The 27,619-nt window shown below is 35.7% G+C and overlaps 1 protein-coding gene across 1 annotated transcript in view; it reads right to left on the bottom strand.

Moving 5' to 3' along the window:
• LOC145686442 (trypsin beta-like) overlaps positions 1-19,855 on the bottom strand; it is a 194,683-nt gene extending 174,828 nt beyond the window's left edge. Inside the window, exons 1-2 of the mRNA XM_081759746.1 lie at positions 19,641-19,855; positions 4,330-4,439 (exon numbers count right to left, since the gene is read on the bottom strand). Of these exons, the coding sequence (XP_081615872.1) occupies positions 4,330-4,383 (54 nt within the window). The 5' untranslated portion in view covers positions 4,384-4,439; positions 19,641-19,855. The remainder of the gene's footprint in view (positions 1-4,329; positions 4,440-19,640) is intronic.
• Between the last annotated feature and the right edge of the window lie 7,764 nt (positions 19,856-27,619).

Genomic DNA, 27,619 nt, shown 5'->3' with positions numbered 1-27,619 from the left:
TATTTTTTTAATCAAAAACATGGGGCTCCCTCTAATATACCGAAACGTCCTGCGCCCGTAGTCAATGCCTACACTGCCTACCCTATTGCTACACCGCTGGGAGGATCCCAAACAACCGTGGAAGTAGATGAAACTTTTCTCGGACGTAGGAAGTATAACAGAGGCCACATATTAAGAGAAAACAGTTATCATCTTAGGTATGTATTGCAAGGCAACCAAACGCGCCTCTATTTCAAAGTGACCATAAATCAAAACGGTATTATGGCCATATATGAAAAAATATATGTAAAACGAGAAAGAAATCAATCATCTCTGAGTTCACTCCTCATGACATCACACAGTATGAGTAACGTAAGATGTAGGAAAAGTCTTACTGACACTTTTGAAAATGTGACAAGTATTTGTTAAATGGTGCTGAATTGGGTAGAATTGTACCAACTTTTTCACAAAAGGGGCTGAAAATGCCAGCGTGGTACCAACGGGCCGATGAATGACAAAAAGGGCTGAATTTGGTACAATTGTACCAAGTGTGGCAACAGTGGTTGGTCCCTTGAGAAATTGGGTGTTGAATATGCCATCTGTTACACTAAATTTATCACTATCTTCACTACATAATGTTGTGTGAAGACTAGCCGAAAACGACGTACCTCTTTCCAAAATGTTAGTCCGACTATTTATGCACTACTCGTTTCGAGTTTGGGTTCCCTGCACCTCGGTGAACGCAATGAAAGCAAAGAAATTGATTTATTTTTAGTCGTTTCTTTCTGGATTAATTCAAATCCATTAAAGCATGATAGTTTTGTGTTTATTACTTGAAGAAACTATTCGTGTGATAGGATTTTTATGAACTTCGCTGGAATGAGGTACCTATTGATGTGGAAAAAGAAGTTGATTGCCGACGATCTTGCGTAGTTTGATTACTCAGTGCAAGAATAAAATCTACAGACAGGCACATCCATGGAAGAAATATCACAAGAAGAATGTGACATATGTAGAATACATTTTTGTGCCTCATTATACGATAATTTATCTATTCCATAAATTGTTCATGTCTTTTAAAAGTAAAACAGATAGGCTTCGTTGCCACGTGTGACAATTGATATGGCTAATCAGGTGTATATTGTAAGTTATCGCGTATATAAGTTATCAAGATCTTAATCAGCCAAGGCTTTCTAGATGAGCCAAGTGGTAACGTACTCTCTTTGAGAGAAGTTGAAACCACCGTATTTGTGAGAATACCTCCTAACTCTGTTGACGAAAAATGCGACGCACATGTGTAAGGGTTGCACAGTATACTAAATCACTTATAATGTTTTCTCCTGTGATGTCTGCACAAACGCTGCTGATATAGCAAAAGATGATTAAGAAAGAAATTTGACTATTTAGTGATACAAAACATGAACTCAATCAGACTACGTTTTTTAGGTTAAATTTTTTTGATTCCAGAAATTTTAATATTGAACAAGAGTCCTTCGAGGATTATGGGATGTTTCGTGTGGGACAGAAGAATATCGGCAGTCACTTACACTAAATAATCTTGATGATGATGAACATTTTCAAGGATGGATATTGCATGTGTTGTTTTGAGTTATTACTTCAGTTGCTACTGGAATGACAGGAGAAGAAATTGTGCCCAATTGTAAAGCATTAGTCCTCATTGGATCCAAGAAAGAGAGTGACTGAATGCTCAGCTACGAATATACAAATACTCACTACGTATTACAACTGAAACGAAGAAAGTCGTGGATGATATACTAATGTTAAATTTGTAAACTTGAAATGCACGCAAGATCACTTGGCGATAACATAATATATTTTCAAATATTACATTGAGTATGTTCTATGTGATTCATATCAGCTGTTCTTATTTAACTGTTGCCTACATTGTCACACATGATCAAATTTTCATCCATGCTATTTGCACCTCAAAATTCTTATAGACAATTTAACATACATATTCCAAGTATTACTGATTTTAGTTGAGAAGACTTTCGAGCGAGTGAATTTTAATTACAAATATTTGAACCATAAATAGAAAAATAATATACCAGTAATGTAATACCAGAATCTACCGTATGAGATACCCATAACTATGATATGTAATTCGACGTCCCGTAAAATAAAATTTTAAAAGTCATGCTAACTTTCGACGTGCCAGGATCGTCATTTGGAAGAACAGGGAAAATTTCCTCCGAGTTTCCAAAACATGGACTCTTTTTCTTAAATAAATCGTACACCAATATATTAATTTAAAAAACATGAATCTCATTCTGTAGATAATATTGCGCACCTGGCATAATCTAAAATGACGTTACAGCAAAGTGACATCAGAATTTGTTATAATACATGTTAACGTAGCAAACAATATTCGCAATATACACATAGAAACAATACACATGCAACTCCAATAGTGTGCAACACTGTACCACTACACTTCACTGTTATGTTTAGTGATAATAGTGCATTTCAAATCTGTGCAACTTGTGTATAGTGCTATTTCAAACAAAATATGTTTATGCTGAGTTGGCAACACTGCTTCATCTATGGCAACAATGTTTGTGGTTTTCGATAACGCATTTTGTTCTCATTATATTCTGCAACTTCTGTTTTGATTGCTTTATTGGTTTTCAAGATATTTACTTTAAACGTACATAATTCCATGATATAATTCTTTGGATGTTCAAATTTTGAATCCCCGTAGCTCCTATCCTTCTGGTCCATAGCACCTTAAATTTTCCTCATGTTCATTTCTTATTATGTTCTATCAGATGTGCTATGCGGCAATCAGATTTAAGCGACAACATGTGGTAGAAACCTGCACGGGCCGAACTCGGCCTGAGGCCTAAAGTGAGACCCCGCCCGCGGGGCGGACTTCGGTGGGCCGACTGTTATTTTTTTGGGCCGGGCCGGGCCGGGCTTGGGCGGGTCGACACTGATTTCTCTTCAGATCGGGCCGGACTGGGGCCAATTAATTGCAAATCTTTAATAATTATTGACTTTCGTTAAACGATAATTAGAATGAAGGCAAACGTTGAAGAAGTGTGCCCGTGAAAAATGTTACAAAGTGAAACTTTTAAAATTTATCGGGCCGGGCTTGGGCCAAGAATTTTGAAAAGGTTATCGGGCCTGGCAGCGCTCGGGCCGAAAATCTCCAAAACATTTCGGGCCCGGGCTGGGCCGGGCCTAGGTATATTCGAGCTGGATTGGGCTCGGACCGAAAAATTCAGCCCGTGCAGGTCTCTAAATTGTGGGACCCTCCCGTGTGAGACAATTTTTTTTCCTTTTCTGCTAGTATGGTGCTGTCACCTAAGGAGAAATAGTAGAACTAACTCGTGCCTTGCATCCACTAAAAAAAATTCATGATCTCCACGATTAATACGATCAATAACAAAGGATATCTTTTCATGACATCCCCATGAATGTTAGTGGTATTTTGCTTCTTCAGAATATTTATAACACCCACATGGATGTCATTGGAACGCAAAGGATGAATATATGATCATTGAAGTTATGATGGCAATTCACACATCTGTTAGGCTCAGTTTAAGATGGACATATTTATACATCTCATACTAGAATTTATATATCGCATACCCGGTGAATGACTGTTACAAGTCAAAAATACACATTTGTTTGAACATGACTTTTAGAAGTTTCTTATTGTATCAAAATCACTCCCTGGAATACTGTTATTTCTGCCATCTAGGGGTTAATTGGTTTAGTTACGTTTCTGCGAAAATACCACCAGGTAGAGCTCGCTTCTCTATTTATATTCTCTTTTGAGCGATGAGGAACTCAAAATTTTCATTCGTTCACTTCTAACACTCTTCCACCGGATGTGCGATATATATATATATATATATATATATATATTTGCGGATCCAGGGGTCGCTCGGAGCAATTGCCTTCCCCCCTGATGAGGGAAGTTTTTTATTTTATATATATAAATAAAACTCATCCCAGAGTATGAGACTGTTTAAAAGTAGCTCTAAGTAGCCGTATAACAACCCACCGTCCTCCCAGAAATCCGTCCTGGATCCACCCCTGTATATATATATATATATATATATATATATATATATATATATATATATATATATATATATATAGATAGATAGATAGATAGATAGATAGATAGATAGATAGATAGATAGATAGATAGATAGATAGATAGATAGATAGATAGATATAATATTTCGCATTTACCGATTTTAAACCTCACCGACATCATTAAAAGTTCAACATTCAATGTTCGTTTGTCATATTCAGCCTACCTCAAGTGTCAAATTTAACAAGATTTTCAAAAAAGAAAAGAAATAAAACACGTACCGTAAGGTTGAAAACTGAAATTACCATGATGCAGAAATGAACAACCATTTCCATCACTGTGATTCCAATGTTCTCCAGTTGGTGTGATTCGATTCATTACACAACAATATCTGAAAAAGACCTGAAGAAGTGAGATAATATAATATAAAGAAAATGTCCCAGTAGACAGCCATCCCCCAATAGTCAGCCACGTAACACTTAAATGTATACTATTTGGTCTAGGAATTAATTCGTGCGGTTTTACAAAAGATGGCGTAACTAGCTTATTGTCCCATAGTTTCGTTGATCCAAACATGCGTTGAAAACTACTGTCATTGAGCATCTTGTTTAGTATATGTCAGTTGCTTGAAGCGGAAACAACAACATTTTTTCTTCAACTGAAAATGGCGCATTTTGTGCCTGATAAAGTGTTTTTGCGGGGAGTTATTCTTCATTGCTTTAACATGAAGAAAAGTGCTACCGCAAGTCATCATATTTTAGTGGAAGTGTTTGGTGACCATGCTCTAGCTGAGCGAACGTGTCAGAAGTGGTTTGCACGGTTTAAAGGTGGTGATTTCAGCTTGGAAGACCAAAAGCAATTTGGACAGCCAAAAGAATTTGAAGATGAAGAATTGAGAGCATTGCTTGATCAGGATTCGTGTCAAACGCAGGACGAACTTGCAGAAGCATTTGGAGTTGAGCAAACAACAGTTTCCAAACGTCTCAAAGCCATAGGAATGATTCAAAAGATGTCTTATTGGGTTTCACATGAATTGAAAAGAAAGACGTTGAAAGAAGAAAAACCGTTTGCGAATTGCTGCTTCAAAGACAGAAAAGGAAGGGATTTTTGCATCGAATTGTAACTGGTGATGAGAAGTGGATTCATTACGAGAATCCTAAACGAAAAAGGCCTGGGTGAAGCAAGGTGAACCAGGTCCTTCACAACCGAAACGAGATATTCATTGTGCAAAGGTTATGCTGTATATATGGTGGGATTTGAAACGTGTGGTGTACTATAAACTTCTGAAACTTGGTGAAACTATTAATGGACACCGCTATCGACAACAATTAATGCGTTTGAAGCAAGCTCTGGCCTGAAAACGACCAGAATGGAATAACAGGCATAATAAACTTATTTATCAAGATGATAACGCTCGACCACATGTCGCAAAACCGGTCAAAACCTATTTGGAAAATGTCGGATGGAAAGTGTTACTCCACCCGCGATATTCACCAGACACTGCTCCGTCTGACTACTACTTGATCGATTGCATGAATAACGATTTGATTGGACAGCGGTTCACTTCTTCAGAAAATATCGAAAAATGGATCTTTGATTAGATTGCGTCAAAAGATGAGGAATTCTTTCGACACGGAATCCGTAAATTGCCTGAAAGATGGGAGAAAGTAGTGGCTAGCGATGGACAATATTTTTGTTAACGTATTCATTTACTTTGTTTTTGAAATAAAGCTTCAATTTTTATTAAAAACCGCACGAATTAATTCCTAGACCAAATAAATAAGCAATTAACAATCTTAAATTCTTAGCAAACAAAAAACATAATGGGTGATATCAATAAAACGGAGAAGTTACTCATTACGCCCAATTTTGAAGTAGTTACTCGCATTGGTATCAATAAAAAGAGAACTGAGCACTAGTCGTCTCGGCTGACCTCGGAGAAGCCCCGCCCTTTTGAAGTAACCACACCTCTATTCTCGAGCCGAGTAACTACTACGCATTTGATATCAATAAAAATCAAAGACTCCTCTGTGATGCTAGTAACTTCTCCAAATTTGTGGAGCAAGCTAAATAGGTGACTCCGTGCGAAATATGGCAGAGTATATGATTGTTTTACTACGTAGAAAAATTTATAAACTGCATAGAAATGTTGGAAATGGAAATTACAAAAAGCATTATAAGTTTATGAAAGAAAATGTAGTGATTAGCACAACATTTTTTAAGGAGAATCAACCGAAATTCGGGGTGGTGGACTACGTAATGATGAAAAGGGTTTTCTTCAAGGGCGCCGATCCTGTGAGGGCCCGGGCCCCCCAAAGCTCATGTGGGCCCCTATTGTATTTATGAATATACAATATTTGGCATAATTAGAGTGCAATTTGTCTTAAAATCCCGATATACATACCTTCTGCATCTGAATGCCCTCTCCCCCCAAATTTACAGAGAAATCGGTGCCCTTGGTTTTCTTGCGTTACGTGAGCGATCCGGGATTCCAGGTCGGAATGTCAGGGGATTCTGGTGTGGCTCAAAGTACTATCTATGACTACCTGAAAATGGATTGTTTTCGGAAGTGTGCGTAATATACAAACAGCAAAGGCAGAGTGGCAAGAACAATATACATTTCCGGGTGCTATCGGAGCACTTGACTATATACAAGTGGCATTAAAGAAACCTAGTATTTTGAAGAGTAATACGTTAATAGGAAGAGCTATTTCGTGGCTAAGCGGTTAGCGTACATGCCTTTGGCATAGAAGACCCGCGTTCGATTCCCGGCAGGAGCTCATGTGGTTTGGATTCCACGTTAATCAGTGGGTTCTGTCTCATATAGGCACGCTACTGAAAAGGACGTTAAACTAATAATCAACTCAACTCAACGTTGATAGAAAGAGTGTATACATAAGAATGTATATTGTTTATGTCAAGGCGAAAGGGGACACGTATGGTGTGGAAAATGCAATCAGATGGACGTGATTTATGACGTGGGTGGCTGGACTTCTTTTAAAAAGAAAACAAAGGAGCCAAGTGTCTGATTTCGTTCTTAAAGCCAAACAATCTACAAAGACCTTGGACAACACGTGATATGTGCTTGTCGTGTTAATCTTGATATTGCTGGATTCCAATCAACATCCATCAGCTCAAATAGGTTCATTCCCATGGTTTCAGTATTACTTTCTTCTTTCCTTTTTTTATTTTTTCTTCTTTTTTATTTTTGTTTTATTCTCGCTCGAATATTAAAGATTCTCTTTTGAATTTGTGTCTCAGTCGTAGATGTATTTGATATTTCGTTGCATTTCACTGTAATTACCTTCAAAGTTTCGGCTTTCCTTCGTTTACTTTCTGGTAGCTGTGACTTTGAATGTACCATTGGAAACTCTTTTAAAATATCCACAAATGCACTTTGGTTGAAGCTATCGTTGCTACTTGCCCGTTTCATGGCTTTTAAGATACTACGCCATAGGTTAAAAACAACGAAATGACTGCGCGATGAATGGGAGAAATGAATAATCACTTCTTTTATTGATACGACTCAGTGCTACGTGCAGAGGAAGCGCGAGTAAACGTTCATAAATCTGGAGAAGACTAGACCTGAGTAGTGGCTTGTTTTATTGATACGAAATTGAGGGAGGAGATTACTCCAGGTGTAGTTACTCCGATTCTCGAGCAGGACTTCTCAGGAGTAGTTACTTATTTTTATTGATATCACCCAATGTAAAACACCGCGGTGGCTCAGTGGTAGAGCGTTCACCTCTGGTGCATGGGGTCTTTGGTTAGATTCCAGCTCGCAACAAGTGAACTTTGTGGTGGACAAACATTGTGTGCGTGGGTTTTCTCGGGATTCTCCCGTTTCCTCATACTTTCTTCATTCCACCATTTTATTCATTTCTCATCATCACCTCTCCTTTAGCCTAGGCAACATAACTGTGGGACTTAAAACTTAGATTTAAATTTTTTTCACAATGTAAAGCAGATTTTCTATAGTCACCCTTAAAAGCTCTGCTCTCATGCAACCATCTAATGAAAGACAAAAATACTTTTTTTTTTTCATAAATGAGATATGCCAGGTATCTATGTAAAATGAATGTTGATAAAATAATAATAATGGAAATACATTTAACAATAGAAAAGTGAAATTTCTCTTATCAATTTCATCTGTATTAACTTATACGTATTTTAGGTGAATTAAAAAACAGAAGGAGGTTCTTAATTCGACCCGTGAACATATATATAATGTGTGTGGTATGTATGTATGTATGTTATGGATATGTTCACATATAACATCAATATAGTGCACGTATTTTCATTGTTCATTGTATCTGAAGCAATATGTCTTGCGGTTCATTGTATCGGAAGCAATATGTCAACAAACCTTCTCGAACAACTACCGTATTCCCCTGATCTGGCTTGGTCGACTTTTTTCTTTTTTCAGAACTCAAATTACCACTTCGAGGCACCCGTTTTCAATCGATAGAAACATAAAAGACAATTCCCTACGAATAGGCCTACTAAAGTCGATTCCGGAAAATGCGTTTCAAAAATTGTTTGATGATTGGATTATTCGTTAGCATAAGTATATTATTTTGGAAGAGACCTACTTTGAGAGCTATACAATAAATTTGATATGCATATCTTTTTGTTTTATTGACCAATTATACTTTCTTGACATAATGTATATCTAACCTTCTTGGGTAACAATAAAGTAGAAAGTTAGACTTTAGAAAAGTATTAAGTTACTTTCGAAAAGGGTTAAAGAGAAGAAAATAAAAGTTGCCTTGCAAAGCCAAACAATTAGTACCTAATAAAATTACCATTCATATTATAATTTTATATTAGGTAATCATGTGTTTGAGTTGGCACGGACTTCAATCTCTTTCAAATGAAAATAATAACATTTTGGCGCTTTTTAAATTGATTTTCTTCTTTTCAATGTTTTGAAATTATTTTCTGCTTATTTAAGTTTTATTAAGTCGGATAAAAATTATTTTATATGAAAAACATTTATAAAATCATGAACTTATGTAGATTCTTGTTAAATGTGTACCGTCATAAAATTGCGGAGAAACAAGAATTGAATGGGCCAGTATTGGATATTTGAATGTAATGACGACAAATCTTTATGTATGAATTGATAATTCAATATTGCAGCTAAAAATGTTATCTATATTCCCTAGTGTCTTATTCTTTGCAATTACTCTCTGTAAAAACATTCTAATTCAAAATAGCATATGTAATAATATTAGAAACTAATTTTCGTAATTAAATTGGCTGGCTAATGTCGCATTTATCCTAATTCTAGTCACAGTTATTCTATCAGGCCCGTAGCTAGAGGGGAGCCAGGGGGCCTGGCCCCCTTAAACTTTTCATGGCCCCTCCAATACAAAATGATATTATTAATACAAATATTATAATATAGATATTTGTAAAAGAATTTTTAATGACTTGGCTCCCTATCTCATTCATGCCCCCCCCCCCAACTCCTGTGTTGCGGGCCCGTATTCCGTTTTCCTATCTATGAATGAAATGTTTTCTCTCAACAAAATGATTAACGTTTTCTCCCAGTTTGTTTCGCGGATGAATAATAGGTTCGAATTCCGTGTTCTGCTATAACAATACTTTAAATTTTAAGCATGGAAATGTACATTTGTCGGTAGTTGTCTCGTCAAATTTATTTAGGTACTAATGATTTCTTCTTTTCGATACGTTAGTATCAAAATCGAATCTAAGACCGTTTTTCAAAACTTTTCGCACCTTGGCTATAAGCATTAAACTAAACGTTTAGAGTTTATTTTCAGTTAGGCCTACATGAAACCTATGTGACGGTCTAAAATTCGAATCTACTCTTGGAAATATTTGAACTGTTTATTTACTCACTGCCCAGTTAAATATATCGGACCAGGACAACTCTTTCCCAGCACAACCTTAAAGTGAGTCTCTCTCTGTTAAAAAAAACTTATTGTCTCATCATATTAAAATATTAATCAATTTATTAATAATTGCTTGCTTTTGAGAAAAGCAAATAAAATTTAACATGAAGAAAATAGACTCACTATACGTAAAATTACGTAACGAGTTTAAAGAATATGGCTAATAATCTCTACAAAAATTGTATTGAACTGAAAAGCAGAAAAAAGGATACTTTTACATGTTTCTCTACATATTTTGGTTTTATTGTGCATTATCTTTCTAAACAATTACGCTACTTTAGATAATCCATCATAGATATATTATTTACGTTAGCCAAAGAGATTGCTAAAATTAAGGAAGTCGAAGATAATAGTAAAAATAAAAATATTCGGGACATGTGTAAGGGAATCAGCGAATTTAGGAAAGGCTATCAACCTCGTGCTTATATATTAAAGAAAGCTGACGGAACAGTTCTCACTGATACGGATAGCCTCTTAAATAGATGGAAAGATTTCATTGACGATTTGCTGAACACGCACCCAAAAACTAATGTGCGTGGAGAAAAGGAGATACACACCGCAGAATCGTATATTCCAGAACCCAACCGAATAGAAGTAGAAACCGCTATAAAGAAATTAAAGAAACAAAAATCTCCGGGTGTAGATGAAATTCCGGCTGAGTAAATTCTAGCTGGAGGCGAAAAAATGTGGAACAAGATACATACATTCATTCTCCTTATATGGAACAAGGTAGAATTGCCACAAGAGTGGAAAGAATCAATCATTGTTCCAATTCACAAGAAAGGCGACAAAACTGACTGTAATAATTATCGAGGCATTTCTCTTCTGTCAACATCCTATAAAATCTTTTCAAATATTCTGTTAGCAAGATGGACCCCATACACAAATGAAATTATTGGAGATTATCAGTGCTGATTTAGACGAAATCAATCAACTATCGACCAAATGTTTACCATTCCCCAAATACTCGAAAAAAGTGAGAATATAATACCCCGGTACATCAATTATTTATTGATTTTAGAAAGGCGTGCGACTCAGTTAGGAGAGAAACATTATACAACGTTCTTACAGAACTTGAAATACCTAGAAAGCTAATTAGATTAATTAAGATATGTTTAAATGAATCCCAAAGTAAAGTCCGGGTAGGAAAATTTCTGTCCACGAGCTTTCACGTCGAAAATGGCCTGAAAAAAGGAGATGCGTTTTCGCCATTATTATTTAACTTTATGCTGGAATACGCCATAAGTAAAATCAAAGATAGCAACCAGGGCCTAGAGTTGAACGGTTTTCATCAGGTTATGGCATATGCTGATGATGTAAATTTAATAGGGGATGATAGGGGAACAATAGAAAGAAATGCAGAGATCTTATTAAACGCTTGCAGGGACATGGGTTTAGAAGTAAATGCAGAGAAAATTAAATACATGGAAGTGCGTCGGACCGTAATACAGCAAATTATGGATGCGTTAAAATATTAAATAATACTTTTGATAAAGTGGATAGTTTCAAATATCTAGGATCAATATTAACAGAGGAAAGTCATATCCACAAAGAAATTAAATGTCGACTAAAAGCAGGGAATTCGTGTTACTATTCGGTAAAAAATCTCTTGTCGTCGCGAATTTTATCGAGGAATTTGAAACTTAAAATATACAAAACGATAAACTTGCCTGTTGTTCTGTAAGTTGCGAAACATGGTTGCTTAGTCTAAGGGAAGAACATATACTGAAAGTACTTGAGAACAAGATCCTGAGAAGAATATTCGGACCCAAGAAGAACGGGAATGGGAAATGGTGGAAACTTCATAACGAGGAACTACATAATTTATACGCTTTACTCAACATTGTTAGGGTCGTCAAGTCTAGGAGGCTTAGATGTGCAGGTCATGTAGCTAGAATGGAAGAAAGTAGAAACGCTTTCAAAGTCTTAACTGGAAGACCCATCGGAAAACGACCATTAGGAAGACCTGAACGCAGATGGGAGGACAATATTAAGATTGATCTCGCAGATATAGGAATACAAAGTAGAAACTGGATCCAATTAGCTAAGGATAGAAGTCAGTGGAGAGCCTTTGTGAACGCGGCATTGAACCTCCGGGTTCCGTAGGCCATAGAGTTAGTTAGTTAGTTTAGTTAGTTAGTCAAAGAGATTGACTATCAGGAGCTTAAATCTACTATTTTCTCAGAACAGAGTATTGAGAACACATGGTGTATGTTGTATGCAGGATATCTGAAAAACAACTTAACTTGAAGTAATAACACCCTTTTATTTGTTATTTGAAGCAAAGACATTACGCACTATATTTCTTGAGGTTTTATATATATATATATATATATATATATATATATATATATATATATATATATATATATTATTTAAATTTCTATATAAGCACCACCACTGTAGACAATCTTTCTGAAACGAAAATATACGTTCGAAATTGCTGACGATAATGTATCAAGCTGATTTGTTTGAAGCACTTTAAAGATGTTGCCTCCAATTCGTGCCCCTTTTGTGGTTTCCCAATACACCATCTTCTTTTGCTATCGCGGAAATCAACTCCTTTTACCATATAACCGTGAGAGAGCTTACATGCTTTTTGTGTGCGTTTATTTGTCAATCCATCGATGGACAACTACCATACCTGCGCTCGCGAACATCATTTCCGAAATGCGAGGATGCATCATCCTGCTTAAAGAAAATTTTTACAAAAAGTATCTTAATAAACAAAAGTCAGTATTTAACTAATAAATTACTAGCCAAGCACGGTCTTCAAACATTTCCAGAAATCGTTCAATATTCATTCTTGTGTATAAACAAAAAAGGCTAAACAACGAAGGACGACAGAGGCATGCACTCTAACACAAATCTTTCTTAACACTCTTCGCTTTTTTAATACAGATGAGAAGGTTCTCACTCATCTAATAGTGTTAGTTACGTTTGTTTACAATCTTCCTTGCTTTCAAAGCGCAATACTGTCTAAGTGAACCACTAAATTTTGCCTAACAGTTTTAGTTAATCGTTATGCCATGTCAGAAACATTCACTAAATATAATCCTCCTTTGACAATAGCCAGATCCCAATTCATGGGTGCAGGTTAGTTTTTGTGTGACCTAGAAGTCTGATTTATTTTCAAAATAGTTTTAATTCTATAACGTGTAATACCAATTATACGACACCATTGACTTAGTGCAATCCTTGCAATATCATACCATTAACGATGATTATATTTTCGGTGATCGCTATTTTTTATATCCTTGTATTGCCAGTAATCGATATGTTACGATGAAAAACTTAATTGTTTTCTTACAAACCCACGGTCTATTTTCCATTATCTTTGCACGCTTACCATAAATCCCCATACACCTAGGATTTGTTGGCACTCTTCTCCACACCGAACTTGGATGACACTTTATACTTGCAATGAAATAAGGTAGATCACACAAACTTTCTAAGAATTGAGGGTATATATATATATATATATATATATATATATATATATATATATATATATATATATATATATATATATATATATATATAAGAGGCTATATTCGTTCAAAATAGGAAATGACTCATGAGACACTGTGTAACATGTGTATTAATAGCTCAATATATTTTGGCCATTGTGATAATTGCGGGATATAATAATAATAGTGTAGCCGGGTAGAAAACAGTTCCTGACGTTTTTTTTATCTGGTTTCGAGTCACAATCGTTATTTAAATTCGTTAAACTAACCTTGCATTTGTTTCTATCAAACTGGACAAAGATAAGAAAACCCTTGAGCACTGTAGGCGTTGCCAAACCATATTAACCATTTTGATAAACAGCATTATTCAAACAAAAATGAAAATCCGTTTATCAAATTTTCTTTTCAAGGTCACTTCCACCATATAGATGTATGAGCTCCTTCGTGGTTAAGCGGTTAGCGGGAGACCCAGGTTCGATTCCTGGCGGGAGCTCATGTGGTTCGGATTCCATTTTAATCAGTAGGTACACGTCTCATATAGCCTCGCTGCTGAACGGGACGTTAAACTCAAAATCAACTCAACTCATATAGACGTATGACATTAATGGTAAAGTTTTCGAGTAGACCTAATAAATAATGGCAACATCACAGCTAGTAAATAACAGCAGTAAAAAATGCTGGTTTTTATACTTCCTACCTTTTATTTCTTTTGTTCACTAAATATATGTTACTACATTATGTGGTTATTTGAAGTAATCTAAGTAATCTATGTGTGCATGTGATGTGATGCACGCGCGCGCGCGCGCGTGTGTGTGTGTGTGTGTGTGTATGTACGTATGATTGGGAGTGTTTTATATATTTTATAGATATTTTATTATTATCATTGTATTACTAATTATAATACTATTGTATTGCATGGTCAAGTGGGAGACAAGGCAGGAGCCTTAACTTCGCCATTTAAAATAAGACTAAATAAATAAATAAACATAAAAACATTTCACTAATCAAGAATCATTCTCATATCAAAAATGCTGAAAAATAAATAAACAAAATAAAAAAAAATAGTGAAGGAAGAGTTCGGCCGTCCAGAAGCTGATTTCTCTCAACATATATAATTATTATTTACTAGTACCCTTAAGTTAAACATTCAAGTTGTCTCAAATGTATTGAATCTTTGCAGGTAAAAATTAAGAATACATTTATTGTGATTTGAAAATAAATTATGAAATAACATATACACCATTTTGTCTGATAGCCTATTACTCTTCCGCCAACACCATAATCTCATTCTTATAGGACTTATGTGGTTTATTGACAAAAAGATGTGAACCGTGTTTTTTTACAGGTCTCTTTTGAAATGAACATAACACAATTCAGGGAGCTCTGCACATACGCGAACAAGTAGTAGTTTGAAAGTGCCGGATCCAAATTACACGGTGGATGCATTAAAACCTCCATAGTACTGGTCGAAGGTATTTGATAACAATTCTTCTTGGTAGCAGCAGCACGTAATACACGATAATTTCCAATCCCCCCAAATCCTCAGCAGGCTTCAGTTTGTCCTTTGAAACACACTGTTTAGCTTTTCCTCAATTCGACCATGATTTTCTTCACACATTGTTATCCACCTTTGCTTGTTCATCAACCAGTTCAGAAATGACTCGAGTTTTATTACGTTTTAGTATATATTTCCAGACAGAAGGTTCGATTGAGTAAATAGTTTTTTTGGGTCAGGCCATGTGGCAGTCAAAGGTTTAGCTTCGTTTAGAAGAGAGCTTCTCGAAGCAGTTTAATACTGTTTCGTGATTGGTCATGTCATGACTGCTTACATCCTTACTTTTCTCAACTTTTGCCAGAATATCACCCACTTTCCTCTGATTTACCACCCACTGCGAGAGGCATCTTGCACATTGAAATTTCCAGAGTGGGTACTTTACTCTAGAAGGCGTTTTTTATATAGTTTTGTGAAATACGACTCATGTGATTTTGTTGCTATTTTATAAACAAATATTTCATTAATAAACCCTATGTTTTTTCTTATGCAAGAATATATAACAGATAACTCACTTTAGGAGGTGAATTTTCTTTGCGCGAAATCTTTCAGGAACGCCTCATAATTTTGCGTGTAATTCACAAGAAGACGTTCCATTGCTAACTAAATGCTAAAATTTAGTGTGGTGGCCGTACTTTTATTGAAATTAGCATTTCTATCTTAGTGAAAAGATTTTGTATTACACGACGTTGTATATACATCCATAAAAGATATACTGTAAATAAATAATCAAATGAAATATAATCTTGAATTCCAATGGAACAAAATCCTTTCCAAAATACAACATTCAGGTTTTATTGACAAAGCAGGCCATTATTTTCTTTATTTTGACTTACGTTTCAAACGCAGTCAGTGTGTTTAAAACGCAAGTAAAGTAAAGAAAAAAATCACGGAACCACTAACCAAAAAGGAATTTATTTAATTCATATATATCCGTGAAAACTATGTCAAGTATATAAAGCACTTCATTGTTTGAGTTTTTCTAAAAGTTTCTAATCTACCTGTATACGAGGGAGGACTCCCAAATAAGTTTCTCCTCTCGTTTCCCCCAGAAAGCGAACAGCATGGAGGAAACAAGACAGCGGTTGCACGCGCAACACACTCCAGCCACAAGTTCGCCCGCGATCCTGCATATGGCGTCATCGCAGAGCTTGCGCAAAGCAGAGACAAGGGTCTCAGTCTGAACCTGGTAGCTATGGAGAGAAGCTCCGTTTCGACGTCGTGGTTAAAGGAGGAAGTGCAAGCGATTGTCTGCTATGAATGGGCACATTTCGTACCGGGAGCAGAAATCCATAAGCGTCTCGGAGAAGTCTATGGGCCTGATGTGATTTCGAAACAAATAGTGCGGAGATGGTATCGCTAGTTCAGTGAGAGGCCGCAGCAAGTGCTGGACACCCCGAGAACTAGAAGGACGTGCACGGTCATTACAGACGAAAATGTTAGGATGATGGTTGACCCGATTAAAGCAAACTGGAGTATCGCTATCGATGAAGTAGTGGAGGAACTTGGAATCAAACATACGCAAACTCACAAGGTCATCCACGACATGCTTGACTACCGAAAAGTGTTAGTGCGATGGGTGCCTCGACAACTGACCTCGAACCACATGGAACAAAGCATGGATGTCAGTCTGGAGCAACTTGGGCGTTACCATCATGATAAAAATGACATTCTATTCCGGATTGTGGCGGGGGATGTAACGTTGGTCCACCACTTCACGCCCGAATCAAAGGCCGCATCGATGGAGTGGAAACATCCGTCATCACCTGTCCGCAAGTAGTTCAAAACAACGCCCTCTGCAGAGAAAGTGCTACTCAAGTGTTTTGGGACACCCAAGGAGTGTTGTTGCTGGACTTTTTTGAAGTTGGAACCATCACTGCTGCGCGGTACTGTCACACTCTGTCGAACTTGAAGGAGGCTATTCGGAAAAAGCGGCCTGGTCTTCCCATGTCTGGTGTTCTGTTGTTGAATGCCAATCCGAGATCACATTCAGCGACAGCAATGCAAAATCATATTGCAACTCTTGGATGGGAGCGCCTTGCCCATCCGCCATACAGTTCTGATCTCGCACTCAGTGACTTTCATCTATTTCCGGCTTTGAAGAAGACTCTCGGCGGTAGGCGCTTTGGAAGCAATGCTGAAATCACAAAAGCTGTTCCATGCTTCTTGCGTACGCAGAGCCCTGAATTTTTCCCGAAAGGGAGTGTGGTACGTATGTAGTAAAATAAAGGTACGGTTGATCTTGAATGTCACATGCATTTTTTGCTCTTGCATCCCCATCTCTGTGTACAGTCATCTGAAGAAATTTATTTTCGGGCTACCCTCGTATATATATATATAGGAGCGGATTTAGAGGGTGCACCGGAGCACGTGCACCCCCTCTGTTCTGATTATACACTATCTAAAGTGAGAAATTGGCAGTGGAAATAGCAATACTTTCCTAACATTTCATGTCATGTTTTCGTTTCGGACTTAAAAGAAAGAGGTTTTGCTAAACACAATAGTTTAAGACAGTTCTTCATACACATCACAGACGCCTAAAGGCATTTAAAAAAAAATTAAATTTGATTCAAATCTACTGATAGTTATTGGTGCACCCTCCTCAAAAAAACTTGGACCCGGTCCTGTATTATATTTAAATGAAAGTCACTACGCTTGTGACTTATTGAACCATCCGACCGATCTCGATGAAATTTGCCTCATAATTGATGTTCAGGCCTGTAATGGTTTCATAATTTCACATTACAGTGCAACTTAAGGGAGTGGAGATATGGAAAAATGCACAAAAATGAATGTGACTGCATTTGTTACTTAACAAATCTTGAACCACCTGACCGTTCTCGGTTAAATTTTCAACATAGATGAGCTTCGATCCTGGAATAGTTTTTATCATATCACGTGAATGGTGCAACTTAAGGGGTAGAGGAGCGAGATATTTGAAAATGATCGAAAATGGCCAATATTATTGTCGAATTAATAGTTTGTGGGCTCGCTGGGATGAACAGTACACTTCGCCATTTAAATCGAACTTCACCCTTTTATGTGCAAAATGAAATGTATTGTCCCCGTGCAAAGAACGGGTAGTATGGTAGTTGAGAATAAATTCAGATGTAGCTCTAAACTGAAAATTGCGTATTCTCACTACAGTACTTTTATATCAGACTAGATATCGGTCTGTTAATCAGTTATAGTGCGTCCAGTAAGAAAACGTCTTTGACATCTCGCAGTGATGTTGCCACTACTCGCGTGTCAAGTTTTTTTTTTTTTTTTTTTTTTTTTTTTTTTTTTTTTGCAACTGTAGTGGCAATTTAATTAATGGTATGACAGAGTGATCATGGTTTATAACACTGATATCAAAGTAGGGGCTGCAATGTCCCACCGCATGTGGTAAGAAACGTCAGAGAGCATCACTTGTTGGCCGTGCTATAGGACTTCTACTTTTTTATATAGAGATTATTATATTTAATATTTTCCTTAATTGACATTGTTAGCTAAATCTCAATTTTAGAATTTTCCTTCTATTGCTTCTCTCAAAATAGTATAGGGCTAATCTGATCTTAAATATTGCTCTAATTAGTCTTCTTCGCTTTTTAATTATTATTTTCTTTACTATTAAGCTACTTTCAGTACTTCGTTAGTTTTCTTTTGTACTCAGTAAGGTTTCTCCATTCTTTTCCATGCTGGTAAAGAAAATTTAAAATATTTTAAATCTTTAAGTTTTACGTTCCACGGTTATGCCGGTTAGGCTAAAAGAGACGGCCACGAGGAAATAAACAATAAAAAATGGTGGAATGAAGGAAGTGGGAGGAAACGGGAGAACCCCGAGGAATCCCACGCACATGGTGTTTGTCCACCACAAACTTCACTTGGCGCGAGCTGGGATCGAACCAGGGACCCCAAGCACCAAAGATGAACATTCTACTACTGAGCCACCGCGGGTAAAAGGCTTTAGTCGTTTCTGTAATGTATATACATTTTGCACTACAATTTAATGCTTCACGCAAATCATTTAATGAAGATTCTTGTAAGTTCTTATCAAATGAGCCATAAAAAACGTTTTGAGTTCTAAAGATTTCTCCCTCTATCCGTAATTTTCTGTTTTCAGTCTTCGCTAATAATAATAAACATTACCTAGATATCTACAACCAGTATTTCTTCCAGACACCTTTTTGGGGGGCACTACCCCCCCCCGGACGAGACCAAAATCATATGTCTATAATATAATAAATAAAATGGTACCGGTAGTACCCCCCGGAATACTATATGTGCCCCCCCTGGGACATTTTTTTCTGAAAGAACGACTATTCACAACTTCACGTGACTTTACTTTCTTTTCGGCAACTTCCATGTTTGACAAGTTCCATTGTTTCAATTACCATTGCTTTCCGTTCTTTAGTATTAATTATGATCACCAATTCCTAGTACTTCCACCTTCTACCAAACAACGTGGTTACTGATCAACTTTTCTTCTAAATTGTAAATAAAACTTCTAAATTCGCTTTGAACAATGTTGATAAGAAGTAAATTATTGTCGCATATCTCTGATAACTACACGTATTTGCCATGTCTTCTTATAATTTAACTTTTCGTATCACACACAAGAAGTTTTACGTTCTATATTTCATAATTATCACTAAATGAATACTTACCGATTAATTTTTCAGTGTTTGTCCTTACTTCCTTACGTGTTTATCATTCACTAAACAATAGTACTTAATGAAATCTGATTAATACCATTGATACATTATGGGAAACTCCAGTACTAAAGGCTGTGCCTATTTTGTGTATAACAGGAATGGAATTCATAATGAGTTCTTTACGCCATATAACCTCCTTGGTGATAACACCAACAAAATAGGTAACAATAAACCGGCATCGACAATATAAATGTACAGAATTATTAAGGAAAACATGTGTGAAAGTTAAGCCGTGCTGTAAACAAGAAGATGTCAGATTGTCAAATGATTATAACGAAAAATAATAATGTATTTCTAATTTTTAATGTCTTCTTTTCATTACAAAGTTTCACTACTTAGATTCCGATTTTTCGGTCTACGTATACTGTTGTATGTATAATTTCTTTTATTGGCCATTATTCTCCTCATGCAGTTATAACATTTGAAGTCAATCCTGAAGGTAAACCTATCTTGCTATGTATAAGTTCTTTCAATGACACTTTTATATCTGCAGTTAAAATAAATACAATGTTAATTATTATGGAATTTTCTCTCTGTTATTACGCAGTATACATTCAGACGAAAGCACGCGAGTGAGTATTGAATAATAAGTAGTATAAACTACAAATTCAATGTTAGGGTACCACTGTAATACTAAAACCAATTAATTTCTTGGTAAGACAACTTGAACTGTAATAGTTCTGTTCATTTCAATGTGTTTGATAGTATATGAGCAACAATGTTATATACAGTATTTACCACTTACCTTAGTATTTTAATGCCTAAAGTGGATACAATTAATCAATTATATCTTTAAGACAGTTTTCCTTCCTTTTTTAAAAAAAAATCTTTTAGATACAGAAACCTCTAGTATATCTTTAATTAAAGATCGTACTAAGTATCAAGTGTCAATGGAACGTTTCATAGGGCTGATATTACAAAAGATGGCAAAACTTTATGCAATAATTGAATGTATTTAGTCTTAATGGAGATAAAAACAAATTTTTGGTAAACATTTTTTTTCATATTATGGGTATATATGCTAACAAGAATCCTTACCTAAAGAATCCAAGTGCCAATTTGTTTTCTTGTAGTTCGAAACAACGCTTGGAAATTTCGTTTGCAGTATGATCATGATAAATAAGTGCTTTTCCTTCAATATCTGAAACTTTTACATTTAGCTCTCAGATCTTTTTGAACAAAATACATTCGATTATCGACGAACGTTTTACTAACGGAAAGTTGGTAAGATAATAATGAAGATTTATAAATTATATTATGGAAAGAAAATACAGTGAAATGTCTATATTGGTTCCATTAAAAGTTAGCCAATTTAGACGGTTGGCCAACTTAATAAGTGTATTTTGAGATAAAACTACAATTGTTTGCAGTGCATTCGTTTGTAAAGTTGTAACAAATTATTGCGTACGTGTTGGTTTGTTTTATATTATAAATAATTAACATTACTTGCTTAATACAAAAATATTGCATGTAATTAGGGTTGCCATATTACCCGATTTTAGCGTGTACCACCCGATTTTCAGGTTCTATATTCGTCCCACGCTTAAACATATCTTAATCACGAAAAACCACCCGCTTTTTGGAATTGGAGAAAAATCGAAGACGACTTAGTTGATAAAGTGTTGGTATATTCAACGTAAACCCCTACACCTCTGACAATCTCAATCGCGATTGAGTTAAATTTGGACTCGCGCTCAGGCTCAGACTGTGGGCTATCTGAGCAGTGCGCTGTGCAGGTACATTTATTAATAAGAGATCTGCTCTAATGCACAATGGTTTTGTTTGTGTAGTTCTTGTGTTTTTAATGTAATTTATTGGAGGTTCTATACGAATGAATATTCGTTTGTAGATGTTATGACAAACATACTTGCATTCTGCATGCCTTCATAAGCTACAAGAATGCCGTGACAAACATACTTGAATTATTCATGCCTTCATAAGCTACAAGAATGCTGAACAACAATTTCAAGTCTAACTTTAAAGACTCTTATAGAAGCGAATTTACGTTTGTTTGCCAGGGCAGAACTCAGTTTGAAGCAAAATGTACACTCTGCGAAACCCAGTTTCATTAGAAAAGTAGGCTGCAGGGAAGCAAACTGAACCAGACCTGACTTTTTTATATATTTTGTAAATTAGACCACGAGAAACACGAATATGAAGGAATTTTGACATCCCGAATTTCAGAACTCGAGATATCCGAACATAAAGTGACCAAGGAAGCAAACTGGACACCACCTAATTTTTATATATTTTGTAAACTAGTCTACGAGGAACACGAATCTGAATTAATTTTGACATTCCGAATTTCGGAACTCGAGATATTCGAACATAAAATGACTACGGAAGTAAACCGGACCCCAACTGATTTCTTATATATATTGTAAACTAGACCACAAGGAAAACGAATCTGAAGTAGTTTTGACATTCCGACTTCCGGAACTCGAGATATTAAAACTTAAAATTTAATATATATGCTATGTATCTATATGGATAAACACAATATTCTCTATACGAAACATATTATGTCCTGTGAGATATATAAAGGTAACAAAGAAAGTTTTACGCTTTTTATGGAGGTCTGTGTTCAATTGGCCCTCACAACGTGAGTTGAACGTGAATGGAGATAAGGCGAAGGTCAGTTGTTGGTGTGGGTATATCCAACATTCTATCTGGTTGTGGCAGTTCAGTTACAACGTAAACTTGTGTAAGGACAAAGTGAATATGGAACCTCCACAGAGCGTCATAAGAGCTCTACGAGTTCAAACTTTGGTCAAACGCCACTGCAGCGGAGCGGAGGATATCTCAGGCCTTTCGTAAGGGTGTCGTGATTACGCAGACAGTGGAAAGGTGATTTAGCAAGTTTATAATTTCTCTCTTTCACTCTTTCAAATATAGAGATATATGAATACAGGCCGCTACTAAGGGGAAGGAACGTGCCCCGGGAGTGTGCTTGGAGGGGCGCCTTAAAGAACAATAGATAGACAGATGTGTATATATAAATCCGAATTTCATGTTTGCCAAGGGTGACATAAACCCTTTATGAATAATGAAAATATAATGTCCGTGAAGTTGACAAGCCACTTACGTCAGACCCCAATTTCGAGTTTACACGTCGCTAGTGCTACGTTAGTGTTCGACAGCGACGCAAATCATTAGTACTCCACAGATAACGTATGCTTTTTAAATAATGGGTATAGGTCTTCTAACTGCATGCCAACAGGCCAACGTCTAAGAATCATCTCAAAAATTAGGTTAACCGTTAGAGCAAGTAAGTGCTCATTAGTGCCATTAATATTAACGTTAATGCCTCCATCGTACAGCTCTTGGAGTAATAATATGGCTTTAACAACGTTATACATCAGTCTCACCTTATTAAAATTAGCCAAACGAACATGATAACAACAACACGCTCTTTGATAGAGGCCCAATGTGTCCCCATATTCTCGTGAACATAATGCGCAATGTGGATGTGCTGCCTGAGGTGCCCAAGTTAGTAATTTTTTTTTCTTTTGCAACTATTGTGTATCTGTTATTTATTGCTAGTCTGCAGAATATTCCTTACATTAATATGCCGTTGTCCTTGATAGTTATTGCGTATTTACAAGCAGTATGTTACTACTGTTAGAAGATATCAAAACAACATAGATAAGATCTGCTACTTAACGATTCATATTTTTCTTGTACACTACATACACTAATAATAATAATAATAATAATAATAATAATAATAAGAAGAAGAAGAAGAAGAAGAAGAAGAAGAAGAAGACTATTCCAGCATAAAAGTTATCAATTGGCAACAAGCGACGCATATTTTAACTTCATAAAATTTCGTTTCTCACGATTTTCTCGAAAACTACGCATGATAACATCTTCATTATGTCATTTTGCTTATCGTGTGATATATGGCTTATCTGTGAATAATATCACAGTAAAACAAAAATTAAATATTAGGATTACATCGTACTTTTGGACTACATCTCATTAACCATGGAAAGATTGAGTAGTGTATACTTTAGGATGTAAGTTTCAGCTTAACTTGCATCATACATTCTTAGGATTACAAAAAGGAAATTTGTTCGTTTGCATTTGAACAAAATTTTTAGGATTACAAAAAGAAAAATAATTTTTCCGAATTTCGGATCTTTTCTGAATTCCCGAATTTTCCAAATTTAGGAATTTTTCCGAATTCCCGAATTTTTCTGAATTTCGGAATTTTTCCGAATTCCCGAATTTTTCTGAATTTCGGATTTTTCCGAAATCCGGAATTTCTCCGAATTCCGGAAATTTTCAGAATTCCGGAATATTTCCGATTTTACTTTCCGGATTACGGAAAGTAAAAATTCCGGAATTAGCCATCCCTACTATGTATACACTATGATCTAAATGTAGATTCAATGTGCTGATTTACTACAAAAAGCTAAAGTACATTTTTGTTGATTGTTTCACACTTTCCTTTATAACGGTAGAGGCACATAAGATTATCTGGTTAAGGACACAGCTTACTCGAAAAATCTGTGTTGTCTGAAGTACCAAAATATCGAAAGTGATCCTTGATTGTGGATTTACAGACTACTGCCTACATTTCCTTTGAATGAATGTCAACTACCAAGGACTTGCTGTGGTGTTATTAGTCTAGGCATTGGGGCTTAAAAATTGAGTTCTTTGGGGCAAATCATGAAACAACTTGGCATCCGATATTTTTAATATATACTCATCACTTATCACAAAACTGCCGGATGTCAGAAAAAAACACCTCACAAAAGGGGAGGGAAAGGGATAGAAAGCCGAAATTTTAGCCGTTTCTATTATTCACTATACCCCCGTAACCAATGGAGCTAGAGCATCCAAACATTTTTTTTTTTCATTTTTTGTTTGTCTAATTGTCTTCTACAATTTAATTCTAGTGCATTTTTGAGCTAAATATAGTGGGTTTCTTGTTATTTTCATTCTTGCTCACAAGGAAACATCCTATATTGATAGTAGCATTGCCCAATCAAACAATGCACAATCGATAGAGGTGTGAAGAAAAGTGAGAAATCCAAAGTTCTCGAGACACCCAGAAACACAGGAGATGCAGAAGGATCTTGAATCATATGAAGGTAGTAATGCAACAGATACACTGACACAGAAATAATTTCAAAGCCACAGAAATAACTGTAAATCTTGATGTACAGTGTTGCCAACGTTTGAGGATGGGTCATATGAATTTATGAATCTTGGATGTAGAAGACTACATATAGTAAACGATACAACTAGTTAAATCCAAAATATGAGACCACAAACAATAATATAATCACTGAAGTACGAAAATAAGAGACGAAGCACAGTGTCGAAGCACTTTTGCCGAAGTGGAAAATCAGAATAGTATCAAACACAACACACAAAACTTCATATAGACCTATCTTCAAATGTTGGCAACACTGTACATCACAACTTCCAAGGTGTGGTTCTACTTATAATTAGATTTGCTAGATGTTACAATTTGTGTTCCGTGCCATTTAACAAAACTTTATTTTGTGCTCAATTGGCAACACTGCATTACATATGATGTTATTGAGCATGTGTATGAGTACAATGTTTGCTTACTATACAATTGTGTAAATGTTATTTTGATTACTTGAATTATTTTGAAATTCTTTCCGTGTTAGTGTATCTTTTGCATTGCTATCTTCACAGGATTCATGATTCTTCTTTCCTCTGTATCTCCTGTGTTTCTGCGTGTCGGCCCGTAAAACTTCGTATTTCTCACTTTTCTTCACTCCTCTATCGATTGCGCATTGTTTGATTGGGCAATGCTACTATCAATATAAGATGTTCCCTTGTCAGTTTTGCGTCGTGCGTGACGTCAGTTTTTTAGCCACAAATTCTTTACAAGATGGAATTCTGAAAAATGTCACATCTAAAGCTTTTTCATCATTTTATATTCTTTCAAAAAAGTATACTTATATTACTATAGGATTAATAGTGCTTGACTTATAAGCGACTTTATTCTGTCGTGTGCGAAACTGATCACGGTGCGGCCCAAAAGTTACCTTCGCACAAACGGGAGATATAATCTTGCCTACCTGCAAGAGAATCATGGACAATTTATTATCCACGTTTTTTATACGACTACCTTCCCGTTTTAATACTTACTCTAACCAGTGGCGGCGATTGGAAGTTAAAAGTGGGGGGGCAAGACATGATCTGAATATTTTTATATCAATGTTAGTTTTCCTGGTTGTTTCTAACACTATTTGATGAAAAGTTGTATAAATAATAGGATACTATCTTTTTCACTTAAAATACCGTATATCGTATTTCTATTTTATTAAAGCAATACAGGTAGGTACTAGCCATTTATACTCTTAAACAAGGAAAGTGTAGAAGAGATCTGAGTACTTGTTCATGAAAATCTTAAAATTCTGTTTGGAAAACTGTGTGATCAGATTACTTAATAAATTCGCAAAACAAATAAATAGAAAGGATAATATTAATCATAGTAATGAATAATGAGGCTTGTTTTGCAGAATTTATATTGAAACTGGGTATTAATGAACAACTTATACTTTTAATTCCCCACATGCCATTAAATGAATGTTTTTACTCTTAGAAAATGAAATACAGTAAGTACTGCAAGCATATGCTATGACATTTAAAGAAATATGCAATTGCAATATTAATTGCTTTGAATTGCAATTAAAACGCAATTCCTGTAGCTTTCTTAACTCCACGGGAAGACAAATAACCAATACGTACTCACGCAATCGCAAATATTATATGGCACCGTTTGTTTTCTATGAACAGTTAATACACACAAAACCTTTACCAGGGTGTCCACATTCTGGAAAATAAGCGAAGGTCAGAGAAGTAAAAAATGCATCAGGTGCAGTCAGGGAAATGGCAGATTGGTCAGGGAAAGTCAGGGAAAAATCGATTTAGGTCCGTTTTTCAATTACTGAATTTATAGAATAGTGTTAATTTCTTTACTGTTACTGAATTACTGACACAGTAATTCAGTAACAGTAAATAAATCTAACACATCTAACCGCGTCCTGGCATTTTGCTGAAAAGAGTAGACGCCGTTCTAGAAGAATTGCATAGTGCCAAGAGGATATGTGGACAAGTGACTAAGAACGCGAAGAAACAGTATCTCCAGCTCACAGTGAAAGCTCAGACTGAAGAATTTAAGGAACATTTCAATGATTTCATAACCAAGGACGGAGATGGTATTAGACTTGATGATTTTTTTTACTTACTCTTAGGAAATGACTTCGTTAACTTATGATCTGTTATGAAGCTATTTTATCTTCTCTCGCGCATTTGTTAAAAGTGGCTTTTCAATAAAGAAAAATCTCATTATTAAGAACTTACAAGAAGAATCTCTGGTGGCTCAACGGATCATATATGATTCTGTGATGAGAATAGGTGGATCATCAGGATTAACAATTAAGAGATATGATAAATTCTGTGAGAAGTTCAATGAGATAATATCAGATGCATTTGGAAAAGAAAAGATAAATGAATGCTGGAGAGAAGAGGATAGAGAAGCGGAAGATTCAGCAACAACTAAAAGAGCTGGAGGATGAAGTGAAGAAAATTAAACTGCGGAGACAACAAGAAGGATCTTCAGATCAATGAGAAGAAAACTATGCGTGAAAGGATGAATACAAATTGCTAAATTGGTTGCATTTAACAATTGTACCAGCAAAGGTATGTGTTACATAATCTGTGTGTGTTTTTCTTTTATGATCAGTAAAATCATGTATGAACTGTTTATTACTATAAGCAATATTATAGTGCTGTGTAATTGGTATAATAATGTGTAATTTTTTTCATACCTTAAGTACTCTGCACACTCTTCACTTTCGTTTGTAACTTTGCATTTTGTGTAATTTGTAATCTATATCGGCCTAATGCATAGGTATATATTTGTAAATCTTCATTCTTTT

Source organism: Thermobia domestica, chromosome 5 (genome assembly GCF_964235325.1).
Source record: "Thermobia domestica chromosome 5, izTheDome1.hap1.1, whole genome shotgun sequence".
Taxonomy (NCBI): Eukaryota; Metazoa; Arthropoda; class Insecta; order Zygentoma; family Lepismatidae; genus Thermobia; species Thermobia domestica.
This window is presented reverse-complemented; position numbering and strand designations above follow the sequence as displayed.